General features: G+C 34.3%; 2 protein-coding genes across 4 annotated transcripts; one reads left to right on the top strand and one right to left on the bottom strand.

Moving 5' to 3' along the window:
• Window positions 1-976: 976 nt before the first annotated feature.
• On the bottom strand, window positions 977-6,198 carry LOC138188168 (glutamine-rich protein 2). Of its 3 annotated transcripts, XM_069129714.1 has the most exons (12): window positions 6,015-6,198; window positions 5,622-5,788; window positions 5,328-5,489; window positions 4,631-5,018; window positions 3,567-3,964; window positions 3,287-3,391; window positions 2,948-3,213; window positions 2,561-2,809; window positions 1,735-1,969; window positions 1,604-1,670; window positions 1,284-1,339; window positions 977-1,215 (listed from the first exon to the last, which is right to left on the bottom strand). In XM_069129714.1, the coding sequence occupies exons 2-12, from the start codon at window positions 5,760-5,762 to the stop codon at window positions 1,084-1,086; spliced, it is 2,199 nt and encodes a 732-aa protein (XP_068985815.1). In that variant the 5' UTR covers window positions 5,763-5,788; window positions 6,015-6,198; the 3' UTR covers window positions 977-1,083. The 3 variants fall into 3 exon arrangements, with proteins under 3 accessions (XP_068985815.1, XP_068985807.1, XP_068985820.1); XM_069129706.1 differs by having other exon boundaries at window positions 5,622-6,198; XM_069129719.1 differs by lacking the exons at window positions 5,622-5,788; window positions 6,015-6,198 and having other exon boundaries at window positions 5,339-5,464.
• A 3,003-nt stretch (window positions 6,199-9,201) lies between these two features.
• LOC138189716 (metacaspase-3) lies at window positions 9,202-11,775 on the top strand. The gene is made up of 3 exons (XM_069131846.1): window positions 9,202-9,251; window positions 9,976-11,194; window positions 11,291-11,775. Exons 1-3 carry the CDS (start codon window positions 9,213-9,215, stop codon window positions 11,773-11,775), a joined length of 1,743 nt encoding a protein of 580 aa, XP_068987947.1. The 5' UTR covers window positions 9,202-9,212.
• The last annotated feature ends 216 nt before the right edge of the window (window positions 11,776-11,991 follow it).

Raw genomic sequence — 11,991 nt, forward strand, 5'->3', positions numbered from 1 at the left:
GTATTTGGCACTCTCTACCGTATCCTTTTGATTAGGTTGAGTGTAATGCATACACGTTGTACTTTAAGCTGCCAGTATTATTAACTGTAATCGATAATGCATATCCATGTTAATATTTAAGAACATTATATTGTCCCCCGCCCTTAACGGATGATTATGGGAAAAAAGGTATAATCTATCTGTACGTATATATTTATTTGGCGTTCTATTTATTGCATTGTGTCGTTATAAGTCAATGATCTTACTGTCATGGTTCCGTGTATACCGTTGATTTAATAGTAAGATCATAGTGAGTATCCATGGTAATCTTATTATTGTTAGGTATTAGAGAAACGTAGAGTAAAACGCCATTCACCAAAATGAACAAAATAAAAAAAAATGTGACGTATGAACAAGGCAGTCGTAAAAATTATGTGGTAGATACTAACTTGTAGATACTTCCTGTACCTTGAAATTTATATGAAGTAGCATTTAGCTCCAATGTATACATCATTATACGTATACATAAATATTCTATTACTATTACCAGAAAACACTAGCGCATAGTCGTTTATAGAAGGTGCAATCGAACGTCAGATCGGAAGTAATGGGAAAGGGAAACAGGAAACAAAATCCGATATTATATAGACACGATTCGAGCGCTGTGTACACTCTTAATGTAAACGGTATTCGAACGGTGTGATGTGCAATAAACGAAACAGCGATCTAGTGTGGTCGCCGCGATGCGTGGTGCGATTCGGTATTTTTGTTTTAGCATGACAGACCACCGATGTTCCAAATCGACTTCACTAGATAGTCTTGTGTACTCCGAAATTCCCTCTTAATAATAAAACATTTAATAAAATAACGTTCCTCGTTTTTCTTTGTCCTGTCGATCCTTAGTTATTCTTAAGTATCAATAATGTAGATAAAAATATAATAACAAATTGCAAATAAATATTATGAATTTTAGATTAATTTTATAATATTTCTGTGTATGTAATATATTGTATTATATTATTCACTGAACCAGATACAAGACCTTAGAACAAGCACTTCATAAAAATATTTAGAATACTTTACAGTGAATAATTAGAATCTCATTTAGTCTTGTTCTCCCAGTTCTTCTTCTTCTATGTATTGAACAACATGATCTGCAGGTTCAACTGTATCCATCGGTGCACTGGCAGATCTGTCAGATTGATCTTCTGTCTCTGTTCTCGGTGTCTCTGCAAGCTACGAATAGAACATAAACAATTTGCGTATCATTTCAATTCTGTGTTTAAGCTTTTCGACTTATTTACCTCTTCTATCACTTCCTTAGTTATTTCTCGAGATTGTCTCCTCGACGATCGTCTTCCTGTTAAAATTGTACTAATAAGTTTCTTTAAAATAGTTTCTTTAAAAAGTATGTTGTAATGTAAATTGTACGCTTCAATTCTTGGTTTGTCTCGTTATTACAAAAATTCATAATGAAATAAAAATAAAAATAAACAATAGAAAATTATACCCTGAATCTTAGATAGAAGCATAGCAAATTCCAAACATTATTTTTGTTTAATTAAATGATATGTATTTAGATAATTACAAAAAGCAAGAAAAAATTGGTTCATGTCCAACGTACTTGAAACAGTGGAAGTTTGCTTGTCAGGCTTTCGCAAGGATGGTATAGTAGTTATCGATTGTCTATCCTGAAATACAATTACCTTTGTTAATTTCGAAGCTGAAAAATACGTGGGGAAAACGAATAATTACCGATGATCGAAGTTCGTCGCCACGCTCGTCGCAGTATGTAGGTCCGCAGACATCGATTTTATCTGGCATTCGCCGACCTTTATACATCTTACCGTCCGTTCCCTTTATCATCCCTTCCGTCAGCTGAATTATTTCCGGTCCCCACTCAGTGAGGAAATGGCCCACTCGCATTACTCTTTGCTGAGGAGTGGTAATCGTGTGGCTTCCACCGCAGTATCGATTGCAGAGATGATCTCTAACATTTAAACATATGTCTCGAATAAAATTAGTCCTTTTTTAGCTAGAAACATATAATAATTTAATAAGATAAATATAGTTAGACGTTCATTTATTTTAAAGATTTCTAAGCTCAACTCGTTAATCGAACAGAGTATACTAATTCGTCATTTGAATTTCTAATTACATAAATGTAATAATTTTTAAGTTTATGGATTCCTCATCCTTTTATCCTTTATGTTATTTTTATTGAAAATAAGTAATTACTTACAAGAACTAAAATCGATCCAATAGAAATTAGTTTGTCCCTACTAATTTTCAAGTTTATAATTATGTAAGTTTCTAATTAAACAATGACTTGGTTAACATGTCAATCTCTAATAATAGTGGATCATTGCATTTATTCTCCCGACGTCATCAACTTAGCAAAAATCGAAGACAATTTATAAATTAACAGAAAGGATAATTTAACTCCTTTAGCGGTACTGAGATTAAAAAGTATAATTTTTTATATTTAAACGTTTCTTTTAAATTTGCTCAGAAGTCTAAAGCGAATATATTGTTCTGAATCTTTAAAAAAAAGATGTACATCTCAATATTAGTTACGTACCTAGGAGTCTTCACAAGCGTGTCCGCTCTTGCGCTCTTCTGTTTCTTTGCCTCCTCCTGCATGGCTGCTTCAAATTGAATCATATTTCTACTATGAGGTAACCTTCTGTGTTGCTTTCTAACCTGATCCAATTCATAGGTCAGGTACGGCTTCATGCTTGTGGTGCATGGTAATGTTTCAACTTTAAATTTGTGGGGAGGATCCATTCTCATGACCACATCCTTGTCGCAGGATATGCATTGAACGTCCCTAATAACACACACAAAATGTCATCGAGCGTATATCTAATTATCATTGGATATTGCGCGATGAACTCAGTTACTTGAGATACAAAATTTAGAATAATATAAATATACATATACTGTTAAAGGATAGCTGTAACTTTACCTAAGCATCTTTTTGGTTCCGGCAGCTTCGACATCTTGTCTCGCTTCCGCCACCCTCTTCAACTTATCTTGAAGAGATTTCAGTCGATGATTCACGAAATCCTTCAGCGGAGAAATCTCCATTTTATCAACTTTTCCCTCGATCTCCTTTTGCACTTCATCCAGAGCTTGTTGCCAGATCTCTTCTTGCTGTCCCAATTTATTGATCGCGTCTTCGAGGCCGTGTGCGAGATCATCGCAAGCTGCATCGAATTGATCGTAAGAAACCTGAGGAATAAATATCACAGAAAGATTGCTATTTATTTTCCTCTGATTTTTTGGTAAATATACATGTGCAGACCTTTCTATGTATCGCCTGAGCATCAGCTTTATCGGCAAGAGCTTCTTCGAGGTCTTCTCTATCAGCTTTAATGGTTTTCAAAAGTTCCACTTGTTCTAACAACGCCTAAATGAGGAGTAGAACAATATGTACATAGAATGACGAAATGGAAAAACAATAAAATAACAAGGAGAAGAAATATTAACTAAATAATCCACGATGAAGAGGGGGATTAATTATATATTGAACGATATAGAATGAATATAACGATGAATATAAATACAATGAATAATATACTAACATTAAGATGCATTTCGCGAGTTTCACGATCATCGATCAGACGATCCGCGGTTTGATTCAATTTCTCCATTTCAGCTTGAACCTCGTTATACTTAGAGACTAAATTGTCGATATTAGTGGCGCCTGCGACACCAGTCACTTGTACTTTGTCCACTTTATCAGATATGGTAATCACGTCCTTTTCTAATTTTGAAATTCGTTTTCTCATGTCTTGCAATTCTTCTGAATCTATCATTCCCTTCGGATTTTCAACCTGAGTGCGTAGTTCTGGAGGTGTGTTTTTACGTGGTGTCGTTATTTCCTTCGTCGTTTCCTCTGTTTCCTCCTTCTGTGTTCTTTCGACCGGATTCCCTTCCCTTTGCGTAGTCAGTTGTTTTGCTTCTATCTCTTTGGTCAGTTCTACATGGACGTGTATAAAAATCGATAATTTATCTCTGAGAAATTAATTAATATATAACTTTAAATATCAAATATTGATTATTAAAAGCGTGTAAGGTCGAATTTTATTGGAAACTGAAAATGATGACTTTCAGTGATTCAATATTAGTGAACGTTCATGTATTAGATCTAATATTTATCAAGTTTTTGTTTATCAAGTTTGTAATATTTATCAAGTTTTCTATATGTTACTGCTAATAATTCCAGAATAAGTTTTTTTAGATACCTTAATTAATTGATCATTCTAATAATTCTTTCATTCTCAGAATGTTTGAAAAGAAATGTTCCTTAAATTCTTAAAAATATTTTCTCTCCTTTTCACAAATCGAATGTAATTATAAAGTAAGTTAATAAACATAGACTAGAATATCACAGAAATTTCAACAATCATAGTGAACTTTGGATAGTGTAATGATTGCAAGCTTTCGATCTTAGGCTTAAATTAAGCGCAATTCCAAGTTTAGATTAAAAATAAAGATAGGTAAGAAATTATTAAAGAAGATGATTGTAAATATATCAAAGAATACTTCAACAGGGATAGTTAAAATATAAGAAATAGTAAGTATTGATAAGATTCATCAATTCCCTATAACTAATTATTTAATTACGATACTTATGATTCATTACCAGTTTTTGTTTTGTCAATCTTTTCGTTCAAATCTTTCAGTTGATTTTTCATTTGGCTAACTTCCACTTGCAAGTTACCTACGTCCTGGTGCATTTTTCTTATGTCTATTTCGCCTAGAATTTCGCTTAATGTAATTCGTCTAACGGGTTGCTTTTCTTCCTGTACAAGCTGAGCTTCTTCTTCTTCTTCCCCGGTCGTTTCAGCAACTACAGGGTTTTTTATCGCCTCAACCTCTCCATCGTCAGAGATTAATTGTAAATTCTGAACGACGTGATCCAAATTGTTTAAAGCGTTTTCTAAATTCACTAGTCTTTCTTCAAGCTTCGACGTGTCTTCCGTTGCGAGTGTTGTGTCACCCTTCATCACATCTTGCACCATTTTTGTCAACTGGAAGCAGAGCATTTTCTGTAGTTTTACAGTTACATCGAAAGTTAAGTAGACTATAATATATATAATATATATAAATAGAACTAAATAGTTTTATTTAAATTGAAAGATCTATATTACCAAAATACAAATTATTAATCATTACTGGATTGTTTATGACATCCCTGCTTTGTGTCTTTTATGTGTTTCGAAATACTATTAAATTACGAGTATGTACGCAGTGGTTTACGGCTAAATAATAGACAACTGAGATATCGATAAGTTTCCTCATTGCCAGATTAAATAACGATTAAAGGAATCAAGTTATACCTTATCAATACCTTGTTCACTGGCGTCCAATCTTTTGGTAATGCTGATAATTTGCCAAACGTCGGTCAGGGGATCGGTGATTTTACCTTTCAGTCGTTCGATAAGCTCTGGAGTCGTTGCTAACTCTTCCAATGCTTGAAACCGTTGTTGAAGTTCGTTAACCTATATAAATATTTTAATTAGAATCTTATCATATAATTTTACACCTAATATTTTTCTCTCGACGCAAATAAAAAAATATATATAGCAAAACATATGGAGTGATATGGTAAGTAGAAGATAAACTTTTATTACATTTTTTTCGAGCCGTTTGAAACCTAAAGCTGTAGGGGTTGCACCATCAACAATCGGTTCTACAAAGATAACAGTTTCGCATTTGCCTTCTTTCCCAGGACCAACTTGTTTTCTGACACCTGTTGTCTCTTTTAAATCCATCGCGTCTTGGGATGCTCCATCTTTGGCTACGTAATTCGTTATCAGCATTAATTGACAATAGTTGAATTTTTGAAATAACCTTAAAATATTGAATTCAATTTGGTAATTTTTTAATATTCTCTTCCTTGCATTCTTGTGCAGGTTTGCTTGGGATTTCACTGATATAACCACGTTCTTCTAATATCTATCTTATTTTGCGTGTATTATAGAAATATTATTTTGTTATAAAACATTATTTTCTTAGATAGATACCTAGCTCGCTTTCAAACTTTTCACGTTTTGTAACTGGAACACTCGCAGGTCTTTCCCTCGCCTCAGATTTTATAACGAAAAGTATGAAATTATTACGATAACGAAAGCATGTACAATTGTATTATTAATTTAATATAAAAATAACAATATCAAAACTAGTGAATCGCTTACAATTATCAGAATATCTTCTTACCATCACTGACTACATCCACTTTTACACTTATAGCGTCGGTACTACGAACTCGTTGCTTTACGTCACTGGAATCATCGATAATATTGTACTCTTGAAGGTAAAGCGAGGGACCTGCTTTTAGGGAACTTACCATCGTCTAGAAATACATATTATTTAACCTTTTGTCGCATTTAATAAATTTCAATATTTGTAGCTTTATTATATTTTCCAAAAATTAAGCAACACCATAATACACACAGTATTTTACCTGGATTCGATTAGCATCGTCGCCACGATACTCAACCTTGGTCGATCCTAAATTTATCCGATGCAGTAAAATATGAAGGAAGTTGTGGAGGATATTTAAATTTACCGCTCCAACCTAGACACGAACGTAAAACGACGTACCTGTCGTTAAAGTATTTCTTATACCTCATTTCGTAAATTATCGTGTTCTATTTGTGTGAAAGATCGAAGATAAATTCTTTTTACTTCCGGAGTTCCCAATGCAAGATCCAACATTTGCGGTAAAGAAACCTGCAGACTGTCCACTTCTTTAGCGGCAGGAGGTGACGTAGGCGATTTCGCGACTTTTGCCGACATTCTCCTTCACTTCAACAATTTTCCAAAGTGTTTATTTAAAAAAAAAAACATAATAATAAGAACTTCTGATTTTACGGTAACCTTTTTTGCAATTCTATATCTTGAATGTCAGGCGGACATATCATTTTGGCAAGTCATCGGTATTCTTTTATTCGACCGTAGTATCATGGACACAGATGAGATACGAATGGTATTTATTACAATATATGGTAAATAGTTCTAGTAGAATAAGGAGGAAAGAGAAAGTTAATAAAAGTAAAAATCTTAGACGAGTGTTTGGATTATGGCAACATAGAGTTGTAATTAAATAGACGTCAATTCACTGTTGCAACTCTGAAATTTGACAAAGATAGATATTAAGAACCCTCTACTTTTACTCTTCTTTTTTATTTCCTTTTCATCTAATTCTTTTATTTCTTATCATCTATTTTTTTCTCTAAATCCATTCCTCAATCAATCTAGAAAAAGAGTTGTAAATTTATTTCGTATTACTTTCACCGAAATTATTATCGTTTGCAACAGTGATATAATTTGATGATGAATCGGTAACGTTCGAAGGGATACTGAAATGGTAAAGAAAGTTGCAAATCTTTGAACTGCGGAATAAAAAGTGCGTATCTTATCCTAAAATATTTAGTATAGTAATGTTAATAATTACATCAAATTTATAAATTTATGTAACGTATAAAACACTAACGTAGACACATTTACCTTTGTTAAATCACAGATATTCCAGACTTTATACTTTCAACCCTTAACTTCCGTGAATGAACTAAAGATAGCGCCACGGGTATTATCGACAAGTATCGCCCTCTTGTAGTCGAAATTAACACCTCTTATTTTAAATTCGAAAATTTGCAACCATTATAAAATCCCCCTTAATTGAAACTCTAGCCTGAAACGTTGACAAAATAAATTTTAATAAAAATTAAAGAAATTTTAAGCTACGGTTTGTGAACATTCTCCTATATCATATTAGATAACATTCTTTAGATTAAGAAGAATTCTCAAAATACTTCATAAAACTTGTTACACCAACGACGGTGAATAAATATTTCATAAGATATAGTCGTTAATTCCTATTAAAGAATAAACAATAAAAAGTTTCTTTAACTTTTAGTTACTTTATTTTCTGGTATTTCTTATAATATCGATTATATACATAGAATATTTATTCTCGTATTAAAAATTTCCTGAAGTACCGGCTATACGATTCATCATCGAAAAGTGGAACGCCTGGTGTGCTAGAAAGCCAAAACAAAGAAACGTTTGTCACCGTGAAAAATGCAACAACCATTCGCTTTTAATATTAACGCGTCTGTTCACAATAACTTCTGTCATGTGTTGCGTTACCAGCGTGTCGTATTAATGAAACAATAATTCATCGTGTTCCATTCTTTGCATAGTAAAACCGTTTATCTGACCGTACGTGACAGGTGGTTCCCTATCGCGGAATAGAAACAAATTCACGATCAAAACGCAGATTAGTTCGCGACGTACATATTTTACCTGACATACCGTATGACATTGTCGATCGTTTGCAATACCTATCCGATATGGTCAACGCGTGCATCGATCGCCACTATTTATATCGCCGATACGGAAAACGATTAATTCTGTTTTATCGGTAGTATGCTGTTCTATGGAACTTTCGAGAACTTTCGACATTAATCGAAGTTTATATCATGGCTATAACAAGCATTATAATCACTATTATATCGTTCTTTTCAAGCTACTAAATTTATATTTATTGTATAAAATAATTGAAAATGAAAATTTATGTGAAACGAGAACAATTCATCGAGATATTAATAAGACGAAAACAACATCACGTTCGGTAGTAAAGTAATAAAAGTTTGATTTTTCAGAAGAATAAGTGACGTTTCTAGATATCCTTTTTCTTCTTTTATTTCATTCTTTCGCGAATATATCATTTGTATTTTGAACTAAACACTCGCAAACAATAAATTTTCATTTTTACATTCAGAAGAACTTATTGCCTTCATCATTAAGAAAGAATTTATTTATTTTACATTTATATTTATATCATTGAATAAAATAATGCCGACTGTTTGACGAGTATAGTCTTTGACAAGTATAATCTTTTAAATATATTCGACACATCGTATCCTTAAGTTACGCGCGATAAATCTGACCTGACCGGTATGTTTGAATAATATTGTTCGATTAGCGGATCGAATGTTTAACCGAAGATAATCTCGGTTTTCTTAGACAGTAGCTCGGTATCCATAGTAGAATCTCCAACATATGTTCAATATCAGGAACTGGTCATGATTTTTGTATGATTCAGTCGCTCACCAGGTGCTGGGCACGTTACACCGACCCTTGTGCATCATGAATTCTCTTTAACTTTACACTTTTTGCTGCGTTTCCAGTGTCAGCGTGATTAGAGGGAGGGAAACATGAATCCGACAAAGTGGAACCTTGTCTCAATGGTGATGGTGAGTGAAAATCAATAATTCAATTGATATTTTTCTTGTGTGAAATACTCTTTCTGGGAATGATATTGCGAACATTTCAACTACAAAAATATTAGGTTTCACTCTTTTTGATTAACGATAGCCGTTATATTTGAAGTACCCTGAGTTCTTCCTATAAATTCTTACTTCTTTAACAATTTTGTCATTATTCGTTCTACTTTACATTTTCTGCTAACCACGTGCAATTCTTTTTCCTATTTGTATGAAACTCCCGTAATATTCCGAAACTTACAAACCACGAAGTTTCTCAGTTTTTCCAATTACTTCATCTTGGAGATATATCCAATTCTCCCAAATACTTTTCCTTAAAAAAGTACTCAATCTTCCCAAAAACTGCATTCTCAAAAAATAATTTTTATAAATACGATATGCAGTATAAAAATATTAATTCTGTGCGAATACTACATTGCAATAAAATATCCAACTTTCCTAACCACCTTATGAAAAGTACTCGATCCCCGCAAATATTTCATTTCCGAAAAATGATACTTCTAAATACAATCACATTGATAGAATATTCCTTTCTGTTAAATACCTCGTGTAAAAAATATCCCATTCTTCTAGATATTCCATCCAAACCTCAAACTAGATATTTACTCTATCAAAGTTACATATCTTCGAGAATTTATCATCTACGAATCCTATCCTATCCTACTATCCTTAATATCTATAATTTTTCGCACAGCTCTCGCTAATCTTCGCGGCCATTCAGACACCGTCAAAACAAAATCCAGAGCAGTCGAAACATTATTCCGGAAAGCGTCACGCCTCTGCATCAAGTCAATCATTTAACACGCCATCCTATTGGGAGTATATTCTCCGAGAGTTCGTGTTCAAGACGATCTCGCCACCGCCATCAGGAAACCACCAGCTGTACAGACGTCTGTTGGAGGCGCCATTTTATGGCGGCCCGTTTCCCATCGTCTCGAACGACGTGGCCAACGTCGTCTTGTCGCGTGGTGACGTTTACCAACTGCCGAGCGGCCACTGGCTGTTCTGTCAACAAGGATGTGTCGAATGCGGCGTGTGTATCGACCACACGCACCCTACGGTCAAGTGGGTGCTGCGGAGAATCAAGAGGACCTCTTCACACGGCGCCGCAAGACACGATCTTCAGCTGACGATCTTGCCGCAGGTAGACGGTAGCTACCACACGAGAAGCCTGTGGCCGCAAACGTACGTCTACGTGACGTCAGAAGGAGAGCAGGATATCTACATGAACGATAAGCATAGCTATCACAGCGACGGCACTGCTTATGTCGCCGTTGAAAACGATTCTTCCGGTCAGAGAAAATCTGGAAACTTTTGGTCGTACGTTGACAGGAATTCGTTGCCTCAGAAACGTATTGTTGGAAACTCGACTGACGATATTGTTTCTAAGAAACGTAATGAAAGTGATGTTGAAGAGACTTTGGAGAGCACAAGCGCGATGCCGAAAAATGATGATACAGGAATAAATGGCGAGAAGAGGAATGAGTTGAGAAATGTCAAAAGACAACGTCCAGAGTTGAAGGTTACTAGCGAGAAAGAAAATTTCAATGGATCTTCGAAGGATGTTGGATCGAAGGAAAATTTGAGCGAATCCTCGAAGGGTGTTGCATTAAAGGAAAATGTGAGTGGATCTTCGAAGGATGTCAGATCAAGAGAAAATGGGAGCAAGGTGAGGCAATCGATACCAAAGTTGATTCTGGGTACTGATCAGATGGGACAGAAACACTTGGTACACGTAGTGCCTGCTGACGGATCGACGAATACGAGTTTGATGAACTCTGCGGTATCGAATGTTTTGAACGCGGCTGGTCGGAACAAAACTGCTTATCAGAGAATATTACGAAGGATATTTGATTCTTTGAACAATAACAGAAGATCTATTGAAAGTTTTCTGGAACCTCTGACGTCGACAGGTAATCCAGAAATTATTTTGGAAATTGTTCTGCTTGTTAAAGAATAAGCGGAAGTAGAAGCGACTAATTTTATGGAATTATTGTATTTTATTTTAGAAAAGTTGAGTCGACAAGAAGAGGAGCATCAACTACAGGAAACGAGAAATGGCTTCCCAGGATTCGGTGCAGCAGGCCGTCTGCACCCTCTTCACAGTAAAGAAAACAAAAATGAATCTTCGTTTGAGAAAAGATGGCCTTATACTTTAAATTGGAACAGAGAACCTACGACATCTAGTGATAATGCATTTGTTAATCAGTTTGTGAATAATACAATTAATTTTGATCGTAAATCAAACAACGGTTACACTCTAAACCTTAAGATGCAGAATAGTATCGCAGAGAATAAGAATATATCTAATAGGTTTCATTCTAGATTATCTGAAAATAATTATAGCAATGGTACATTTCACAATAATTTCAAGATAAATAACGTCAGCCGTAATAGTCAGGAGTATAAATTTTCACCTCGTAGGTATAAGATATTAGTAACTACCGAGTCAACTACAAAATTTGACGATATTACGAAGCGTAATAAATCGTAATTACACGCTTCGATATCCATGCATGTATGAGTCCAAGTATGATACTGAATAACAAAGATTCTAAGTATGATAATTTTAGAAATTTAACTAGGTATGTTTACATTTTTATTTCAAAATCTAAGGGACATATATGAGGAAATGCATCATCACTACAAGTCCTTTTAATGGTAGAAGGTTTGTTATTAGAAGTAATGAAAAAACATTATAAACATCCGA

The sequence above is a fragment of the Bombus flavifrons genome, chromosome 2, assembly GCF_040668555.2.
Source record: "Bombus flavifrons isolate JBK064 chromosome 2, iyBomFlav1_principal, whole genome shotgun sequence".
Taxonomy (NCBI): domain Eukaryota; kingdom Metazoa; phylum Arthropoda; class Insecta; order Hymenoptera; family Apidae; genus Bombus; species Bombus flavifrons.

Excerpts from the sequence above, each read along its gene's own strand:
- LOC138188168 (XM_069129706.1), bottom strand. The coding sequence starts at position 5,810 with ATGCTGATAACGAATTACGTAGCCAAAGATGGAGCATCCCAAGACGCG. Across the intron at positions 1,970-2,560 it reads ACGCTTGTGAAGACTCCTAG|AGATCATCTCTGCAATCGAT; the intron begins GTACGTAACTAA and ends TTTAAATGTTAG. Across the intron at positions 1,216-1,283 it reads CTAAGGAAGTGATAGAAGAG|CTTGCAGAGACACCGAGAAC; the intron begins GTAAATAAGTCG and ends TTCTATTCGTAG.
- LOC138189716 (XM_069131846.1), top strand. The coding sequence starts at position 9,213 with ATGAATCCGACAAAGTGGAACCTTGTCTCAATGGTGATG. Across the intron at positions 9,252-9,975 it reads ACCTTGTCTCAATGGTGATG|CTCTCGCTAATCTTCGCGGC; the intron begins GTGAGTGAAAAT and ends TTTTTCGCACAG. Across the intron at positions 11,195-11,290 it reads GGAACCTCTGACGTCGACAG|AAAAGTTGAGTCGACAAGAA; the intron begins GTAATCCAGAAA and ends ATTTTATTTTAG.